Raw genomic sequence first — 23,001 nt, 5'->3', positions numbered from 1 at the left:
TTCTGCCCAGTGACATGGCATGGGTTCTCTCTCAGTTGGAGATGTTTAAAGCTCTATTGCAAACATGTGCAACATTTACATTTCTTTCTCAAAACTGAAAACTGAGTTTATATGAGTCTTTACAAAATGGTATGCATTCCGTCCTTGTTGATTTCAGCATTAGCAGGAAATCACAAGTATATGGCCTGATATGTGGCATGATATTCAGCCTAATTTTAATTAAATCTTCAAAAAAATGGATGTTTTTTTCAGTTCATGTGTTTGTGGTAGAATTTGTTTAGAACACTAGACCTGAACTGACTGCTTAGAAATTAAGATGCTTATGTTAAGTTGCATACTTGGTAATAGATGAGAGATATACTTTAATATATTAATTATAACTCAGCTTCTATGAGCACAATTTATAGAATAAACTCTATAAGTGCACACATTAAATTTTAGAAACATCATCTATTAGGGCCACATCCAGAAAAGAAAAATTCTTTTTGGTTTGCTTTTGGGGTACATTATTTAATGGGAGATTTATGCTATAAGCAGTTCCTTATTCAAATCCAAAATGTGTTACAGGGTTCAAATGAATTTACGAATTTCTAAATATGTTTTTGTCTGAGACCAAGAAAAATAATTGAAGCAGAAAGCAAAGATTCAGGGATTCCTGCTCTCGAGGGAGAGATGAAACTTGGCTGACTACTCAGTCCCTTAAGCATCTCCCTATGAGGAGACATGTGCCATATGAGAAATGTGTCCATCTTTTATTCAGAAGACATACCAAAATTGGTTTACAGTAATTCCTAAAGCTTGTCATCAAGGGGGAGTGAAATGGAGGACCATAGGTTTAAATTTCCAGTGATCGAGTAATATTAGTTTGTGAATTTAATACCATGCAATTTAGTCCAGCATTTTTTTAAATACAGCTTTTTAATGTTTGTGAAAATTTTTCTGCCCAAATATTTTAACAACTTTAAATAGCAAAGAATATTGTTTTGTTAAAAGGGGGAACTGGTAATCACGGGTTTTACATTTATTTCTGATTTTCCAGTCATTCTTTTTTCTACACCGTGTATTTTTTTTTTTTTTTACTAACAAGTCACTTGGTAAGTAAAGGACACACTGAACAAATAGATTTGTGACCAACTTTAAAACCACTCACACATGTCATTAACAATACAGAAAGAGTATGGAAAATTAAAGTTCTAAAACTATTGATTGATGCCTGAATTTATGAAAAATAGGGTTCATAAATTCATATTAAAGCATTATATATGAAAATATAAAAAAGTTTTTTGTACTTACTTTAGTATAAAATTATCATGCTGAACTAAGAAAGGAAATGTATTACATTAAGTACTTTTCAAGATTCATAATTGAATACTAAGCGCTTATAAAACTAAAAAAGATTTTTCTCAAATATTGTTTCTTTTGATGTTCACATAGACTAAATTAATGGAGGTATCAAATAACAACATTTTATAAAACAATGTTTTATTAAAAAACATGTCCATTTCTCAAATCAAGGTATCAATATTGTGTGTAAACAGTCATGAAATTTTGCTAAGCATAATTTGAGAATGAAAAATGTTATGATGGAGAAAATTTCAATAATAAAATTATAAAATGCCATAACATGTTATATTAACCAGGGAGAAAGAAATCAGAATCTACCACACATTATTTCTTCTCAAGTAAGTCTAGTGACTTCCACAATCGATACAATCAGTACATACTTTCACTTTCAAATAAGCTTTACTACACAGAGACAGAATGGATACTTTTAAATGATATTTTTATGATGTAGTATTAACTAGGATATTGTTACTAGTGCTAGTAACTGAGCCAAGTCTAAACATTAACTAAGTGGCTATAAAAGCCTAAGCCAAGAGTGGAGTTCACTGGATAAGAGCTATCATTGCACCTGCAGCGGCCCCATGCTAAGTTCCTAGAATTCACATAGAGGATCACAACCATCTGTGATGTCTGTCTCTTGGGCATCCATCACCCTTTCTGGCCTCTGCTGGCACGGCAGGAACATAGTACCCATCAGACATACAGCCAAATCATCTCATGCCTAATAAAATAAATTAGAATAAAAACCTAAATTGGACATCTACATATATAGCTAAGGAAAATGAAATCAGATACTAAATATGTCTATTTTAGGGATACACTCCAGCTAAGTGCCAATAAGCTGGAATAAGACATCTTAATGGTTCTTACTTTTGAGCAATATAGACATTAAGTGAGTTTATAAACAGGTTTGGAAAAGTAACCCCTTACTATGTGAGAAAACCTGTCTGTACTGGGAATATATAATATGTGATCTAAAATAGGAATGTAATATTAAATGTGTTTCTAATTTCATGACTTTAACATACCAGCAAAAACTATATTAATATCTTGTTCATAATTTTAAATTCCCCATCTCACATGATCTCACTCAATTGTAACTAGTAGCTTTTGAGGAAGGTAAATTGCTAAGGAGTTTCAAAAAATAAAATAAAATACATGGAATTTTTCAAGGCCCCAGAGGCAATGTACAGTTGACCACAATAGTGTTCTCCTTTCCTTTCCGGCTTTGCTTCAGAATTAAGAGCCTTAATATAGCCTTCAATAAAGAAGTTTTCTACATGATCTTGGCACATCTTTTAAATTACATGTAGACTAGATCAGTTTGTTCTATCTCCAAAAATACATATACTGAAAATGTTGCTCAGTTTATACTTTATTCTTTAAGAGTCAATAAAATACCTATCTTATAAAATATATTAACTATTTCTAACATAAATCAATGTCCTTTGCTAGATAATGCTCACGTTAGAAAAAATAATATAAAAATTGCAACGAAAATATCATTGGATATACAAGATCAAGTTGATGGTTAGACCATTATTTTAGTGGCAAATTTTGAATCTTAAATATGAAATTAAAGAATTAATTCTTATATGCTTAATTTCATTTAATTTTTCATCTTCAACATGAACTGTGAGGAAGGCTAGCTCTTGGCCTTAAATATGGATGTTTCATGACGTGGCATCATTGCTAACCGTGTCCAGTGTCATGCAGAATCCTTGATGTAGCGACAAATCAGATTTTAAGTCACCTATACAAGGCTGCATTAAATTGGGCCTTGGTATTAATTCATGCTAAGTTTACTTTTTAAAAAATGTCTATCTTGACAATGCAAGAGAGAAAGTAAACCATGTTTGTGGAAAAATAGAACTAATTTTATTGATAATCTTTGTCATTTCACCTACAGAATTCACATTGTTCTTAACTGTCTGGCTTGTAATTAATAACATAGAGCCATGGCATTTAACTCAGTCACATCCCAAGGAGGTTGGCATGTCAATAAGTACATGTTTCTCCTAATCTTAAGCTTATAGTTTTCATTACTAAGTACACTTCTGTATATATATATATAAATGTATATAGATAGTTTTAACAATTGTCATACTATTGGGACCAGAAGCACGAGTTTTACTTTGCTAAAGTATTATTCAATATAATAGGACAAATTATGAGATGGTACTTCAAACACTATTTACAGAGACATCCAAGTAGATAATTCTGAAAAAAGTTATATGTAAATTTATAAATGTAAAAATACTGAAGTAATTAAGAGTGATCTATTATTAGATCAGATATGTTGATTAACACTTTCTGAATCATTGAGTAACCCTCCAAAACAAGACAGACAAATGAACTACCATTTCTGCCTCTGGAATTAAATTGATAAAGATTGCTCTGGACAGAATACATGATATACAAATATATTGCTCCTTGCTCTGCATAAGTAGTGATACAAAGTGCTGAAAAACCCCTCCCCCGTGAAACATTTTGCCAACCATATGCATGCTTAACTTAAATACACACTACTAACCAGATATAGCTCAACTGGAATTTGGTGCAAAGCAATGGCAAATTTTCAAGTCAGGTTTTAAAATCCAACCTGGAAATGATGCCAGAATATTAGAAGACCATCCCAGATGTTTTAAAAATTGATGATGCATATCTCTTTATGACATGGCTTTTAGATGAGAAAACTAGGCATGCTTTAAGTGTGGTGCCAAGCACCAAAAAGTTTATGAAACCTGACATTAATTGGCTTCTTAGGGCCCTGTTTTGGAATAAATTTTAGTTCTATGTTCAGTTAATAGAAATGATACACTTTCACTCACTGTAAGTAGAAAAATATCACTTCTTTAGATCAGATGTGAAATGATGAGCAGAGAGATATAAATAAATTACCCTAAAGTAAATAGCTATTATAGGTTGAAAAAGTAGGAAATCCATTTGGAGTAACTTGTCTACCTGCACAGTAGTTCAGACGCACTCAACATTTAGCAATAGAAAGTACATTTTACAACAAAGAACTAGACCTGAACATATCAATACATCTCTGCTCACCAAAGTCACAGCGTATGCTTAGAAACACATTCTGAATCCTTTGGCATCAAATACATCACCCTTGATAGGCTTGGGTAAAACTCCTTCCACAATTATTTTTCTTGAAGACGATTTCTTCCTTCACAGTGTTGATAGCAAAGTGGACTTTGTAAAGAACATTTTGCTAACAAGGTCATGACAAACAGTCTTTGTATTGGCATTGTATACATCCCTCTAAATTCATTTTCCTATGAAATGTTTTCTACATTTTGATTCACTGCCATAGATTTACATTATTGTATTATTCATGCATGCCATGCTGTCGATTTGGTACAATGCTTATGAGATGAATAATCAAGGCAGTATTTCATGTTTATTTGTTGTCTTGCACGCAGGTGAATCTGGTGTGGAAGAGTGGTCCCAGTGGAGCGCATGCTCAGTTACTTGTGGTCAAGGGTCGCAGGTGCGAACCAGAACTTGTGTATCACCTTACGGGACACACTGCAGCGGCCCATTAAGAGAATCAAGGGTTTGCAATAACACTGCCCTCTGTCCAGGTAGTGTTAGCAGCAACTACGACTTGGATGTTTTGAATTGTGTCATGCTACGCATTTGGAACAATTTGTTATTTTCCTATGAACTGGATAGAGGTGTTTCATTAGAGTTTATAAGTGTAATTCTTCTCAACTGTGATATTTTACTCTATATGTGATCATATTTGCTTTCTGAATAGTCAGGGTGTTAGATAAGTGACTATCTCTCTGCTCCAAATATGGTTCAAATGTTTGTATCTACTTCAAAGAGTATAACCATTCAGTTATTTTTCCTGCATTTTTAAGGTGGTAAAAATATCCAAATGCATATATGAGAAAAAATAAAAATTTTAAGTATAGTAGAATATGACATGAAATCATTCTGTGATTGACATAGTTTGTCAGTCAGCAATCCTACCATTCATCTGGCCCTATCTGAAAGAAAAAAGGGCAGTAGATCTAAAAATCATCTGTTGTTTTACTTCATAAACTACCTTGAAGTGATTCTTCTCATCACTGTCAAATATTGCTTTAAATGCCAGAGAGGGAGCTGGTTCAGGTGAAATATATGTTGCATCAAAAAAAGTGTATCAATAATGATGTACCAGGTCTTATTGTATTTGTTTCATCCCCTCAAACCAATGAGGATTTTATTTGAATCAGTCCCAAAGCAAAGCCTTTAGGTTGTGTCCCATCATTTGATGGATGGGTGATTGTAAGTAATATGAGTGCAGCTGCAGCTGATACTAGGCTCACACGTAGAGTCTTTGCAGAAACGTTTGAAAGGGAGATGTTCAAGAGAAAGGTCTTATCACCGTAGTAGACCCTGCAACCTTCGTGTCATGCCGAAATGTTTTCTAGAGGTCTCTATTTCCAGAAATAACTGGTTCTGCAATTAGTGAAAATAAGACTGAGGGACCTGGAAGAGCGGTCAGGAATCATGTCAATTTCTAACCAGGCAAATGTAATAATGATAAGAAATTTGGGAGATAGCTGTTATTCAATAGATGAAAAACTTCAGATTTAGACATCTGATGATCTGCTTGACCACAGCATGAATACACTCAGCACTTCAGAATTGTGAGCTCAAAATAGTTTCCATGAACAATGTCATTTTATGAGGGCTTTAAAAAAATTCAATAAATAAATAAATAAATAAATACTAAACAAACAAAAACAAAACAAGCAAACAAAAACCAAACAATGAGCCTTGAGGAAAGAGGAGGGAAGGAAATAATGGGAGGCATTGTGGGAAGGATATAATGAGGTGTGAGAAACCTCTGTGTCAGAATTGAGAAGTAGAAAATCAACAGATAAAGACATAGTTAATCTAAGATTATCCAGGGAAGGATGACAAAATTATTAACAAAAGGGCAATAATTGCTACAGAAAGTAGGTAGGTGTCAGGTAGGAGTGTATTAACTGAGAAAGAATATGGGATGAAAAATAATATGGCTAAAAGGGAAAAAACTGTTAGCCAGTTACGGAAGAATAAATACGACAAAGTCTATAAGCGGGAGTAGTAGACCAAACGGATTTTAACAACATGAGCTGAAAAAATAAAAAGAAGATACACAGAGACAGAGACTTGGAGTGACATAGTGAAACCCACAGATCTCAAACATTATGCTGTGGGCCCTTATTTGCATAGGAATAGCATAGCTCTTCTGGGAGAATACTTGACCAGGAAGCCTAAACACAGTATTTACATGATGATTTACAGAGTCCAATTATCTGTTCTCATCAATTAAAACAGTATCAGTAGAGGAGTCTGAGTCAAATGATACATAAATGTATCTGATAAGTACTTTGTATCAACATCATTTACCAAGACAAGAATAGTGTCTAATGGCAAACATATTCTTAAGTGGGAATCTGATTGTCTCTAGAGTGCTTTCCACCAACTTCCATCCATAGCTTATTTTCCAGTTGCCAGTTACACAAATTGTAAGGGTGACATAAGGAAGTCTTCATCCTCTATCAGAGGAAGATGATTAAACCATTGACTGGGAATATAGAATGTCTGTGGGAGGACCCTAAACTAACCCACATATGGAATGGCTAAGTTCTCTCTCCCTGTGTCTCCTGTGAAGAAAATGGAGTAATGTCTCATTGACAGCGTTTTTAATTTCTTAAATATCTTCCCCTTACCTATGTGTAAGAATAGAAACAGTTGCAAGTTTTTATTTTAACCTCAAGTACATAAAATATTTGTCTTTCTAAATTTTGGTTGAATATTGCTCACAAGAGAAGTATAACATTATTATACTTCAGTTTATTAAATTCAGGGTTTTTTAAAATTTTTATAAATACAAGATATCAGAAGCGTTATTTTTAGATGTCAGCTAACTACATAGTTATAGGAAATAGGAGTTTCTTTCATACACTGTTTCTTTTCATTCAGTGTATTGGTAAATGTAATTTTTAATATGATATACCATGAAAGCAATAAAAATGAAAACTAAAATCTTTAAATGGTTTAAGTTTAAGAAGTGTTTGAATCAATATAAACATCTATCTAAAAGAATAAATTCTCCTTAAATTTTCTCACAAATCAATATCTTACTTGTCCTTTTTAGAGAACTCTATTTTTTGTGTTATTTCATTAATGAACGTGGGACAAGAAGGGACAAATTGACTAGAAAGTTAACCCTCTACAAAATATGTGGAAACAGAAAGCCCAAGCTTATCTGTATCAAGAAGGAAATGCCTTAATATTACAAATGAGTTATTTTTGTTATTCACTTATTTTTTCTTTTATTCAGATCCTCTAAGACGAATCACACTGGGCCTTTCACACATTACCTTTCACATTACTTTTTATTTGGCAGGTTTTTTGATAACTTGTCCTCCCCATCCCCCCAAAGAGAAACATCTCGAATTTTCTTAAAGTGAACTGGGAAAAGTAGAGAGTAATATTTGATTACGTAATTACTGTTCCAGCTGAATTTCAGGTCTCGGTTCCACTCTAGGGTTCTCAACCTCTGCTGATTAAACATCAGCACTTCAACCCTGATAATCTTTGTTCCACGAGAACCACACTGCTCATTCAAGTGCTTCCCAGCATCTGTGGCTTCTACACATTTGATGCTAGTAGCCCTTAATTTCCTTATACACTAATAAAACCAAAACTGTCTGCAGATATCAACCAATGTCTCCATGGTCAGAGTTACCTCCAGTTGATATTGTTGATTTGTTCTAAACAAAGACTAATCTGTAAAAGTTAATATAGGTCTATGGAATTGTTTGGGATTTATTTTTATGAATGCTGGAGTTGTCATTATTCACTTATTTCCAAAGTAAAACTCCTATACTTAAAAGGATTATTTTATCTATAATGCAACCTAAATCATATGAGCATTTACAGATTTTTTTTCAAAACCTGGGATTGATGTTTGAGTATTGTATATATTTTATATTCTCTTTGGCTTTTACCAAGCAAAAATATCACAGTATATCTGGTACAAAATATTAGAAAGAAAACTACAAAAAAAAATGGATGAAGTTGATGTCAATTAAATTATTTTATTAGTTCTATTTCTCAAATTTACTAGATAATTCATAAATTTTCATATTTTATTGTAAAATAAACAACCTTATATAAAATTTTATATTAAATTGAAATCTTGATCTCAACAAAATTCTTCTGAATTGCCTCTCTAATATTTTTTTAGAATCTAAATATTGTAAAGCATGTGTGCTAACTTTCTGCCAAATCAATAGTCTCTAAAATGACAAACTATTAATAATTTCTTGTCTCATATAGAAGTTTGCATCTGAAATGATGTAACAGAGTCACAAAACTGTAACGTATAGCACTAAAGACTATGTAAAATGGCTAAGTAGCATTAATTTTCTGATTCCAGGATCATGATTTAACTAAGCTAATAAATTCCTTGTAATGTTTTGCGGTTCACAAATATAGATAGCAGTTTAGCTGTTTAATAATGTTTTCTAGCATTGTGTTGTATACATTGAGTACTATAATAATTTGACAAGAGATAATACAGAGTCATTAATACTTCACATAGCGGAGCAGTTTATCATTAAATTGAAAAGTTTGGTAACTGAAAATAAATGCAAAAGCTAGATAAAACATATAATTAAAAAATAAAATATATTTATATATTTTTCTTAGAGAATGTGGAATATGTAAATGTTTAAAAACTATATAACATTTATGTGTGCATAGATAAATGCAGATATTGGATATTTTCTTATTAACGGATACTAGTTAGCTTTGAGTTTTGCAGATTGCCATGATATATATATATATGCTTTTCCATTCTCTGGTACTTCTCCTATATAATATTTTTAAAAGACTTTCTAATGACTTTCCTAGAATAATTAAATGACTTTTACTGATAATATTCTAGTTGGGATGCTGTTTTTAATATTTGAACACAGTTTTACAACTTATTGCAGTAAGTCAATAACCTGAGTAGAAAGAAATGGCTTACCTAAATGTTAAGGTATGCTATTTTTTTTGTGGAATTCTTTTGAAGTTTAGTAATAAATCATTTAAGTTATCATGTAAAATTTTGTATTAAAATGTACTTGTGTTTTGATGTGTATGTACATACATTGTGGCACAATTCAGCATTAACATGGTTTGTAAAACTATATAATATACTTTAAAGACACAAAAAGTGCAGCTATTAAGTACTTTTACCACAACACTGATAAGAACTCATGGTAATGTGCTGGGGGATTAGCTGGATTTCAGCTTCAATGGAAGAGCATGAGCAACATACAAATGAAGAAAATTCTAGAAATATCACATTTACTTAGAAAGTACCAATGCTATTTTATATCGACTTGTGCTTTGAGCATCCAGCTGGAGAAGGAAAGTTAGCCTCTCTCTGCCTTTCTCCCGTGGATCAGTACTCCCTCACTCCTCCCAGAAGTGACCTTAACCATCTGGACTCAAGGCTTTCTCAGTGTTCTAAGGTAGACAGAGGCTTAGCATCAAGAGAGCCAGTTCTCCCGTGGATCAGTACTCCCTCACTCCTCCCAGAAGTGACCTTAATCATCTGGACTCAAGGCTTTCTCAGTGTTCTAAGGTAGACAGAGGCTTAGCATCAAGAGAGCCAGTTCTCAATAGAGCCATTTCTCCTAGGATCTTTGTGCTCGCTTTATTTGCGAGGCGATACACTGGTGCTAATAAATAGAGCGAGTGCAGTAATTTGACATTCAGAAAAGGGATTATACCTCTGAGGTTTAGTGAGCTTTTTGTAAGATATACCAATATTTATTTATACCACATCCAATACTTATTATGAAGAAATATATAGTGTTGTTTCCAATCAAGTATGAATTATAAGTAATGAGATAGTTGAAGTACTGGTATGTCCATGGTTACTTTAATTCTGTGTTTATATAATTTGGTTTTTATACTTGTTGCTATTTAAGAAATATAATTAGGAGAATTTACAGTTCCATCAAACTAGCAGAGGAGGATGATCATATCCTAGCTCCATGACTTTTTAAACGAGCTCACCTTGAAATGGGGAAGGCAAGGACCCTGTGGGAATAGATACAGTGTTTGAAATGTCCTCCTATACAAACAAAAGAGAATGTAGCCCCCAAATTTTAGATGAAAATATATTTTTTTAAAAAAAGTTATCTTAAAATGTTTAAAATAAGCATAACCAATTTTCAGGAATTCTTTTCCTTTATCAGGCACACAATATTTTGGAAACATCATAGGTACTAGAATTAAATTGTTCCTTAGCTATTTAAATACCAATTTAGCTCTAAATATTCAGCCCCGTTATAAGAAATTTAATATTACTTATTCTTCATAGGTGACCACGCTTTAAAAATAACTTAGAAATCTTTTATCAAGAGAAATAAAGAAAGGAATTTCCACTTAAAGAGGTGAAAGGGGGAATAGTTTAAAACATAATTCAATAGTAGAAGAAAAGTACATCTAGCTTTCTATTCTTTTAATATACTTTGTAATTAAATTTAAAAGGCTATGCCTAATTAGAGTTTTATTTAAAGTGAGTTTTCAAAACATCTTCATACTTTATTCAATGCTTTGTTTTCTTAATTATATAGAACGAAGTCTTTTCCTTTGGTTCTCTTCTCTGTGGCTGAAGCTTCTTTGCTTTATTACAGTACATGGAGTTTGGGAGGAATGGTCACCTTGGAGCTTATGCTCCTTCACATGTGGCCGAGGCCAAAGAACACGAACCAGGTCATGCACACCTCCTCAGTATGGAGGAAGGCCCTGTGAGGGACCTGAAACTCATCACAAGCCTTGTAATATTGCCCTCTGTCCAGGTAAGCATATTTGGCAATTGATGAAGCTTGCACTAATGTATTTCATATATTGTTCCTGGTGCAAATGACAAACATAAAACATACAACCCTTTGAGCCTTGCTGGAAAGTGTTTCCTCTCATTCCTGTCTCTTATCTGGAGAACATAGGGTGATTTCCCTGGTTCCCATGTTTGTAGTGATGTACGTTTACTTGAGTGGTACCAATTGGTGTTCATCTTTCCTATATTGCACTATATGTATATGCTAATGCTTTAAAATAAAGGTTTATATGTACAGGGTTAGCTTTCGTGATGAACCACAAAGAGTTCTCACAACTGAGGTGAGTCTGGGCATTACTAACAAGATTTAGAGTTGTGGATCATAGCATTATTCCCTCATGCTCATTCAGTCAAGGAAATATCATAGGGCAGTTTGTATAGTTTTTCTTAGAGTGTATTTATGCCATCTTACCATTTGCTTTCTGCCTAGTAATTCATCTTACGTCATCTAACTTTGAGAATTCTGCCCACCATCCCAGAGTCATCAGGTCTTCATAATATTGCCAAACATCAAACAAATAATAGCATGAAGAATAAAAAAATTCTAATTTCTGGTTTCAAGGAGCTCAAAATTTAAGGAATAATTGTATGTTCGTAAATTAATAAATGATATTTTCTCCCAGGAAGCTATAGTCAAGACCATGGATGGCAAGCACCTAACATGAATGAAAAAAGGCAGTGTTTTAAATAAAATTCCCTCCTCTGTTTTTTAGAAGGATTTCTTGATAGATCAGTTCATATTCTACTCTGTGTGAAGGCAACATGGTCTAACTACTACAGATAATTTTCTGTATATATATTTTCACACACAGATTCATTTTATTCTATACATTTCAACCCTATGGCCTTCTTCTTCAACCCTATGGCCTATGTTATAAGGCAATCTTTTAATGTCTTAGAAATTATAGGATAGGATGGAGATCACTAGAAGAAAGGAGCTCATCAGAAGGAATTAATGGTGACCAGATGTGAAATATAATGTATACATTTATGAACTTTGCAAAGAATAGATAAAAATATTATCTAAAAATAGAATTTTTATGTAGCTCCATGTAAACTTTTATGACTTTCATGTATCTTGTGAGAATATGTATATATATATATTTTTTTTCAATTATAAATAACAGGACTCAAAATCATAGCTAATTACTTATAAATCTTTTCAAGAAATTCATCTGTGACATCATTGGTATTTCTTGCTTTGGTCTATAGGCCCATATATTCACATACAATAATTTTTCCCTAGACTTTTTCAAAGCTTATTCAGAACTTTTTAGAAATTTGGCCTAGTTCATATTCTTTAAGTAAGCTGCCTTTGTATGCTTTCATTCATCCTAAGCTTTCTCTTGTCATTTTTATTTTGGGGTTTAGTTACACAACAAAAGATTCAAATTCATATATTTTATTTCAATTTGCTTATTCTAAATGGGAATTCTTATAGCTGTTGAATTTCTAATTTTTCATTCTGTATTAGAACTTTTTCTAGTATGGTTTAAAAATATATGATACATTTGGTACAGTCACTAGGAGTTCTCCTTAGAAATAACTGTTTATAGCTAAACAATCATCTCCACTGATCACAAAGCCTTCTTCAGTATAAACTAGGTAGAAGGCTTTGCCAAAAAAGAATATATACTCCACAATTTCAAGAAATTGAGAAGATACACATATAAGTGTAGAAAATGTTGAATGAAGAACCCTAATGTCATTAACTGTTGTAGTTTGATGGTTGTACAGTTTAATCTAACATTTCTTATAATCTTGATGTCTGGGATGCCCTAAACATTATTTTATGATATATAGATTCGATAGGAAATATATGAACAATAAAGTAAATGGCTACTATTACTGTATGTCTCCTTGGCTTCACCTGGTCTGTGGTGTAGACAATGTCAGAAGAAACATACAAAATCAAAAACTGCATTGGTGCTCACAACTTTATGATTTAACATGTGAGTTGCAGAAGTATATGGTAATATAATTCAATGAAATACTATATGAAAAGAATTTCAGACCCTTTCTTTTAAGAAACGTTTCTAAACTTTATAAGGTACTCTAAGGGGGACATGTATTATTTATCAAATAATGAAATGTTTTTCACTTATGCAGTTTGGTATACAACTGCAAGTAGTTAATATCCCGTGAACTGCTTTCCTAAGGACGTATCCAGCTTCTCTCACTTTCTTTGTGGGTGGAAAGCCCTCTTCCTCACATCTAAACAAAGAGAAAGGATAGAGTAAATGTGACATTACTTCTTTAGTTGTTACTGTCTTAGTTTCTGTCCTTGTTGCTGTGATGAAATGCCATGACAGAAGCAACTTACAGGAGAAGGGTTTTTTTTTCTGGCTCATAGTCCAAGATGCAGCCCACCATGGTCAGGAAGTTGAGGTACCAGGTCTTTAAAGCATCTAGAATAATTGCATCTAGTCAACAATCAGGGCATAGTAAATGAATGCTTGATAGTTCTCAGATTGCTTCTTCACTTCATACAGTCTGGGATTCCCCTGACCACAAAATCATCCTGACAATAATTAAGGTGGGCCTTCCCACATCAATTACTGCAATCAAGAGAACCCTGCAGAGACAAACTCAAAACCTACCCTTAATCATTCCCAGTTATGCCCTGAGGCTTTCCTCCCAGGTAATTGCACATTCTGTTAAGTTGATAATTAACATCATCACCCTTGCTACATTAATGTCTTATCTGAGAACAGGGGCTGCCGTTGATGGGGAAGATGGGCAGAAGAAGAGGGCAGCAGTGGGAATCAGCTTGTTTAGAGTTATTGTGGAAGGGTATTTGAATAGATACCTTTAGTGTTTAATTGTCTTTGTGGTCTGCCTTTCTTACCTAAGCCAAAAACAAACAGAATCCAAGCCATAGTGTCTTGGTTGCTGTTTTTCATGAAATTTTATTGCTGCAACAAATTGAGCATTCTATCCATGGTGATACCACTGACATATTTGAGTATACAGAATTTCTCTTCATTTTCCTTCCTACTTACGCAACTTGATTCCTGGTCTTCCTCTAACAAATTATGGTGAACATACATACATACATACATACATACATACATACATACATACTTATTCTTATCTACATCTATTATATAAACACAAAATTTCTAAATCTCATTTCAATTCCTCTAGTTATATATATTTTTCTACATTTGTTTCATTTTTGAAATGTGACATATTAATAGGATCTTTTGCACTTTCATAAGGACATATTTTCTTTTATGGTTTTTTCTTCTTTTTCATTTTTATTGTGATTCTTACTCTCTGAGAACTGTCGATGAGACCTTTGAGAGGATTAGAAAGGACTTAATAAGGGATTAGGTTTATGCGTTAAGTATTTTGATTAGGGTTGAAGAAGGAAGAACACTGTTCTGGATTGGATATTGTAAGGAAGGAGGATTACTCTGACAGGGTATCATATACATTGTGTAGAGACAAGGGAAGAATTTCTGTAATTGGTAAAGAAATACTAGTCACTCATATTAGTGGAAAAATGAATCTTTTGTTGTGTGAGTGCTCATACTATTTACATAATCTCGTTTTTGTTTACATGGACGTAATAATGTCCGACAGTAATGTTGAATGGATGGGTTAGGGAAAGAATTATATCATAGTCTAGCTACAAGAATAGGTAAGCTATTGACTTAGATAGCTTATTACATAGATAGAATCTAACTATATCAAATACATCTTTTGATGGTCCTATTATTTGAAATTATCCTGTGGGGAAAAGTTTCTCATTAGTGGTTTTGAATTTTATTGATATTTGGCTACACCATTATGTCAGATATGATGTACCTTTGTTTATCTTGTATGTCCAATATGAAAATTATATAGGCACATAGCCTCAAAATAAATCACTTTCTTTGAGTTTAAACAATTCTCATAATGTCTTAAGTCTTTTTAAGCTTCAAACCTCAAAATTAACAAACTAGTAATTTGGTTTATGCATGATATTTTTGTCCTAGCACTTGAGGATTAGAGGAACCAATGACTCAAAATTATCCTTTTCTTTTGTTTCAGCTTTGGACTTTCTCAATCTGAGATGTATTCATGTAGGAGATAGAAATAAAATAAATCTATGTCACTGACATGTATGTCACATCTAGAAGACCGAAATAAATAAAGCATCTATATAGATTCCATGTATACACTATGTAAAAGCAGTATGGTATGATTTAGTAGGAAGTAAGTGATCTAGAAACCAGAACATATTCACTTCCAATTGTTAATTAGTGATGTTTACTTTGACAACTAATAGTTGCCTTTATCATTCCTCATTTTTTTCTTATTTAAAAATTGAACTCATGATCTATGTGACAGGAATGATGTGATTAAAACTCAGTAGAAACCCTGAAATTATAAAACGATATAGAGTGGCAGATTTAGCAAGCTTTGTATAAGCACAATACTATAGTATTAGGGTCTTTTGGTAGATTTAAGTCAAATAAACTCAAGTTGTAATTTTTTGAGCCATAGAGAATTACCCAAAAAGTCAGAGACTCTACTCACAGGTTTGTGCAAGTACTCACCAACTGCCTGTGTGTGGCTAAAGTGTCATTCTGATATCGTTTAAGAACAGGATATCCCTGTGAGCCCAGAATCCCTTCAGTGCCTACAGTGGAGAGTTTCCCTGAGTCTAGTTTCCAGGCACATTTGCATATTTATGCAAATTCTGACAGGGAGCTATCTGAGGATAGTTGCCCTGGAACACTTCAGGGTTAGGTGTCCTACTGACCCAACAATTTGATTCCCTGCCCTCAGAGGAGAGTAGCCTGCCTGTCCCTCAGTGGGGAGCCCTTCTGGTGACACAGGGAGTGGGATAATGCTAAGTACTTGTGTGCACTTGGTTCAAAGATCTGCAGTTCTCTCTGCTTGAGAATGTTGCCATTTGACATTCAATTGCTGTCCCACTAACCTGTTTCTTCATTAATTTAGATTTTGTCATTTTAATATTCTAGACTGTTCCGTGATGATTATGCTTGTTCCTAGGTCATTTGGGAGTTTTAACCCTATACCAGTAATCTTTTAAGTTCTTGGCTTATAAGTTTTTCCTATTAATTATACAATATTTGTAAAAAGCATTGCACTGTGTACTGCTTTTTATTTCTGCCACTTTGATGTCTTTCCTTCTATTAGAGTCACTTGCTTATATATTCATTTCTAACTTCTAAAATAATGTTGTACCTTGTTTCCACTTTTATCATAGTACATTTGAAAATAGCAAGTAGAAAACATAGATTTTTTTTTATTTTTCTGTTTATTTCCAAGTCAAGAAGTCAGGCTTTTTCTAAACATTGTAGCCGTGTTTTATGAAAGGATCATTCAGATTCCTGGTGACTCCCAGCTAAATGTGAATTGGAGATCCTCAGCTTTTCCACCATTAAATCAGACTGCTTTACTAGCAGATGCCAGGATTCTTCTGCTCACAAGTCCTCTCTGTCAGATTTACTCATTCAGCAAGAGTCGGGCAGAATCACTGCTGAAATAATAGTTTCACTATCTAACCTATACAAAACTTAATGGCTGGGTACATAATTTATCTACCTCTTCTGTATCCATAACAACTTTTGATCTAGAGAATAGACTAAAAACAGTACATTTACTAAGATGTCATATAAAATTTAATAGGAGACAGTTAGTATTTCTTCCAGATTGGCCTTGTTATGTATGGCAGGATACGAATACCAGAGATCTAACAACACATCCTGTGCCAGTATAAGTCTTCTGGCCCCAAGGAATCGGGTAGGTTGTGTAATTGCTGACATGAAGTTTAACTGCCTCCTGTGACTGTCTTGTGGGAGGGAGCACATTGCTTACACTGTTCAATCTCTCAGGTTTTTCCGGCTTCAGAGTAAAGTCTTTTTGTTCTGTGTTCTTATTCGCTGTTGTAGAAGGGATCCTAGAACAATGAGAGTATTAAAATTGAAAGATTAACATTTATTTTAAAAAATAAAAAGAAACAAGTCCTTACATGTAATTGGGAGGAATTGAAAGGGGCGTAGAAAATGATGATTCTGACTTCTGTGCATTTCTTAGAAGAAATTACGAGGAGTAACATTTTAAAAAATGACTTTCTATGAGAGGAAAAAAAAAGAAAAGGGTTATATTTTAAATAAGATCTGAAGACAAATTATTCTTATCATCACATTCAATACTATGTAAAGCATATCAGAAGGTTTTGCTTCTATCTTAATGTAACTCGTTTCCATCAATACATCTTTCCCCTTATGTCCCTCAGCCTCTGGTCACTACCTTCTGTTTTTAAGATCAACATACTTACATTATACATAGAAGGTCATATGACAGCTATCTTTTTTTGTGTGGCTTATTTTACTTAACCTAATGATCTGGAGTTTGATTCATACTGCAAACTACCATTCTGTATTTAAGATCAACACACTTACACATAGAAGAAGGTCGTATGACAGGTATCTTTTTATGTCTGGCTTATTTCATTTAATATAATGATTTCATGTTTGACTCATTTCATTTGCTTTACTGATGAGTAACATTCCATTTGTTCATCCCACACTGGTTTTTGTTCATTCCTCACTTGATAGACAGATTGTCTCCATTTCTTAGCTCCTGGCTCTCCTCCTAGGCACTGCTGCAATAAGCAGAGACACAGGTGATTCTTCAAATTATTGATTGTTGTATCTCATGATAGTTCTAGTCCTATTTTGTCTTTGATGAAAACCTACAACAATTTCCATAATGGATATACTAAATAGTATTCCCTCTAACAGGATAAAAATGACTGTTCTTTTCTCACCTGCATAAGGAAAACTGTTCTTAATGGATGAAAATAGTACCTCATTGTACGTTTCATCTGGTCTTGTCATATGTATATGTATATGTATATGTATATGTATATGTATATGTATATGTATACGATGTATATAGATAGATGATAGATAGAGAGATAGATAGATGGATAGATAGATAGATAGATAGATAGATAGATATGCTAATTTGTCTTGTGTTGAAATGTACCTAATTAAAATGGTTGCAATTTTAAAACTTGGACTGTTTGTCTTTCTGGTGTTTATGGAGTTCCATATATATTCTGGAAAATAATTCCTCTTAGGTGCAGAGATTGCAAATATGTTTTGCACTCAATAAGTTGTCGTTCATTTCATGATTGTGTATTTTACAGTGTAGGAATCTTAGTTTTATGTAAGCTCACTTATGAAAATTTTGTTGGCTCTAGTTTTGGTCAGCTTTGATATTCAGAAGAATTTTCCTTACATTTTCTTCTAGTAGTTGGTTCCATCCTAGTCATGTTTTGGAAATGACAGAGTCTAGCTACATTCTCCTACCCATTGATATCCAATTCTCCATTGATATTTCTCAATAAGATTATACTCTCGGCAATCATTCTTCTAAAACATAGACTCTTTGGGATCTAGGTTCATGGATTTACTCTTAGACTATCTATGCATTTCTTGTTTTGTTAGCCTTATGTTTCTGCCAATTTCATGCTGTCTTGATTATTGTAGCCATCTAACACATTTTGAAAACCTCATACAATGATATTGCTTGGCTCATTTTTTTTCATCAAGAATACTTTGAATGTTTGTGGTTTTAGTAGTCCATTGAAATGTTAAATTTCTTTTTTCTAGTTCCATGAAAACTGGCATTGGCGTTTCTCTGTGTTTCAGTTGCTTGTTGTGAAAAAAGAAGAAGAAGAAAACTGACAAAGAAAACTTTATAAAGGAGGACTTTATTCTGGCTTGAAGTTCACAAGCACAGTAGTATATTGTGGTAGGGAAATTCTTAGTTTTCCCAGGAGCTAGAGGCAGCCATGCTACATCCACAGTCAGTAACATGACAAGTAATGCTATTTCTCAGCTTGCTTTTCTCTTTGTTTTCAGACTAGAACCTAGACTTGTGGTCCTAAATTTGAGTCTGCTCACTTGGCATAAGCTGATCTACATAATCTTTCACAAGCATGCCAATAGATTCCCACCCCTAACCCCCTGGTGAGTTTAAGTCCCACCAACTTGGCTACCAAGATTAAGTGTCACAGCTTCACCAGTTATTGATTTTATCATACCATATATTATCCTCTTTTAAGCTAAAATCCCCTACTTCTTGTGCCCATGTGGATATCTCAAAATGCAAAATGCACACTCAGTTCAATCTTAAAGGTCTCTTTGTCTTTAAAATTTTCAACATTGTTTGTAAGTGCAAAGTCCAAGTTTCATTTAAGCCTTAAAATAATCTCTTAACATAAACTCCAATAAAATAACCAAGATGGTTCAAAAAATAAAAGTGCATAGTACCAAGCCCAATGACCCCCAGTTCTATCCCTAGAACCTATATAATGGAAGAAGAGAACTAATGCCTGGAAGCTGTCTTATGATCTCTATACACTCATATATACTATGGCATATGTATGCCATAAAAACCAATAAATAAATGTTTAAATTGAAAAATACAATCGGGCTATATATTTCTGATATCACAGACATAAATGAACATTTCATTTTCAAAAAAAGAAGAATGGGGTATAGGAAAGAGTTATTAGACAAACCTCCAGCAAGGCTAACAAAAAATCCTCCAGCTTCCATGTGTGTCATCTGGGTCTTGTGTTAGAATCCTTTGGCCTCCTCTCAATGTCTGATGTAGCACCAGTCTTTCATCTCTGCTGACTTAAATCACATACCACCTATCTCTTGATGCAAATACCTCCTCACACCTGCAGCCTTTGTTGACAGTCAACTCACTTCCCTGATATTTTTGACATCTGAGATTTGTTACTGAAACCTAGGCTCGATTTTCACAGTTTCATAAAGTGTCCTTTTGGGGCATCCTTAAGGGACTCTAACTGTCACTTCTGGCCTCTGAATCTCTCTGGATCTGTGCGCAAGTTCTGTGACTCCTGTCTTCCATCTGTCACGCCTCCAAAACTAGTACAATGTGGACCATAGCTGCTGGCCTTTGTGTGTTCACCTTACTCACTTTCCTGTGTGACTGTTTCTTATAGAAAGAAACCCTTCAGTCGGAGTGTCAGTTCAAGCTTCTTTCTTCCAAGTGGTCAAGCATTCTCATTAGATGATTGCTTCTGTGGGTGGGATCTAGTCATCCAGATGCCATTCCCTTTTTTCCAGTGTGAGACACTGTTGCTCTTTCATAACACTAATCTGTATAACATGTTTAGTCCTCTGCACCCTTCTTGCTCAATCTTCAAATGTTCTCTTAACACCTCTCCATACACAACTTCACAAATTTGTTATCTTTTCTTCTATTTCTTTGTGTCTCTCTGTCTCTGTCTCTGTCTCTGTCTCTGTCGCTCTCGCTCTCGCTCTTTAGCTCTCTCTCTGTCTCTCGGATGGGACTGGAACATTGAGCATTAATCATAACACAGCCTAAGGACTAACATTTCTTGACATTCCCTCAATCAATTAATTAAGTCCATGGCCTCAACATTTAGTCTCCCTCAAGGCCTCTGGCCATGGATTAAATACAGCCAGCTTCTTTAGTAGAATACACATGCATAGCACCTAAGACAGGTTTTGGTACACCATTTCTTCCTCTCTTAAACCACACAGGAGGCCTCCACTGTCCATATTTACCTCTTCATTCTTTTCTTCCAACCTCACACTGGAATAACCCACGAATCCCTGCTTACTACATTCAAGAACTTGTCTAGTCCCAAGTTTACTGTGGTAGGGAATATTTGATACCAGTAGCCTGACACATATGGTCATATTGTATCTACAGTTAGGAAGCAGGGAACGATGATACTAATGTTCAATATACCTTTTCTCATTTATTCTGCCCAGGAATTCTGCCCGTGGAATGGTACTGCCCATGTTTAGGATAGGTCTTCTCATTTATAATAACGTAATCTAGATAGTTCATCACAGGCATGCCCAGAGACATTTTTTCATTGTTGTGTCAATTCCCAGCAACCTGACTCTCTCAGTATTAATTATCACAGTAAGGTTTGTGTTGAAACTGTAAATCATTTTAGATGCTCTGAGCATTTTGGCAATATTCATCATTCCAATCCACAAACACAGGATGTCTTTATTTTTCTTTCTATATGTACTCTCCAATTTCTTTTAGCAATGCTCTAAAATTTTCATTGCAGAGAACTTTCACCTCTTCAGTTCAACTTGTTCTTGGATATTGCTTTGTGGTTTCTATAAATGGTAATGGCTTGTTCATTCTTTTTCAAATATTTTGCTATTAATGTTTAACAGCACTGCTGATTTTTCTATGTTGCTTTTGTAAGAAGCGTCAACTTTACTGAGATCTTTTCTTAGTTCTAATTCTTTTTCTGAGAGAATCTTTGGTCTTTATCAGACCATCAGTGAACAATAAGAGTTTGACTTATTTGTTCTGAGTATGTATGTTCTTTCTTCTTCTTTCTTGATTGACTGGACTTCCGACTTTATGCTAAACATATATAGAGAAAGCTAATATCCTTGTCTTCTTAAAGATCTAAAAAACAAAGCTGTCAGCTTCCCCTATCCACATTTGTATTTATTTATCCATTTATCCTTTATATTAATTTGTGACATCATCCTATATTTTAATATGCCGTCTATCTATTATGTTGAGATACCTTCCTCCTATGCTTGATATGTTAAGTGTTTCTGTCTGACAGGGATGTTGGATTTTGCCAGATGCCTTTTGCTACTCTTGAGATAGTAGTAGAGCTTCTATCCTTCATTCTCCTGATGTGGCATGCCATGTTTATAGGCCCAATTATGCTGATCTACTCTCCATCACAGGAATGGATCCAACTTGAGCATATTAGTTAATTTTAATGTGCTATTAAAATTGATTTTCTGTATTATCAAATTATTTTTGCTGAACAATTGTGGTCTACATTTGAAAAGAATGTTAGCCTGAGAGCCTCCTTTGGTGGTGTGTTCTTTTCTTGCTTTATTAGGGGAGTGATGGCAGACTCATAGAATGTTTTTGTCTTTGTAACTGCTCTATTTTTGTGAAGAGACACCAAAACCAAGGCAACTCTTATTTTTTTAAAAAAGCATTTAATGGAGGGCTTATTGCAGAGGTTTAGTCCATTATCATTGTGGTAGGGATCATGGCAGAAAACATAGCACTGGTGGAATAGCTTAGAATTCTACAACCTGTGTTTTAGGCAAGGAGAGAGAGACTGGAACAGACATAGGCCCACCCCCAATGAAGCACTTCCTCCAACAAGGCCACAACTACTCCAACAAGGCCACACTTACTCCAACAAGGCATACCTCTCAATCCTTCTAATTCTTTCAAAGAGTTCTACTTCTTGGTGACTAAGCATTCAAATATATAAGTGAGCCTATTGGTGTGTGCAGGGTGGGGTGCATTTTTCTTAAAGCTATCACCGTTTTTAAGATTTCTTTCTTCTCTAATTTTGCATAATAATTTGAAAATAGCAACTCTTTGACTGTTTGCTAGTACTCAGCAGTGACATTTAATTTAGTTTGATTTGTTTGTTGTTGTTCTTTTTATTCAAAAATATTTATTATTGACTCAATGTCATTAGTTTCGATTGGTGTATTTAGGCTTTCTGTATCTTCTGATTCAGTCTTAGTAAGATATATGTGATAATTATTTGTCCATTTCTCTCGGTCAGGCAGTATTGTTGCCATTTACGGTTGTTTACAATATTCTGTTATTATCTTTGAATTTCTAAGGTATCACTTGTATAGTCTCTCATTTCATCCCTTGATTTATACATTTGAGCCTTGTTTCTACTTAGTCTGGTTTATGGTTAATCT

At 33.9% G+C, this 23,001-nt stretch overlaps 1 protein-coding gene across 1 annotated transcript in view; it reads left to right on the top strand.

Annotated features, from left to right (window-relative positions):
* Nucleotides 1-23,001, top strand: part of Adgrb3 (adhesion G protein-coupled receptor B3) — a 691,333-nt gene that overhangs the window by 248,085 nt on the left and 420,247 nt on the right. Inside the window, exons 4-5 of the mRNA XM_028767232.1 lie at nucleotides 4,779-4,940; nucleotides 11,040-11,204. Of these exons, the coding sequence (XP_028623065.1) occupies nucleotides 4,779-4,940; nucleotides 11,040-11,204 (327 nt within the window). The remainder of the gene's footprint in view (nucleotides 1-4,778; nucleotides 4,941-11,039; nucleotides 11,205-23,001) is intronic.

This window comes from Grammomys surdaster, unplaced genomic scaffold (genome assembly GCF_004785775.1).
Source record: "Grammomys surdaster isolate TR1022 unplaced genomic scaffold, NIH_TR_1.0 171, whole genome shotgun sequence".
Classification (NCBI taxonomy): Eukaryota; Metazoa; Chordata; class Mammalia; order Rodentia; family Muridae; genus Grammomys; species Grammomys surdaster.
This window is presented reverse-complemented; position numbering and strand designations above follow the sequence as displayed.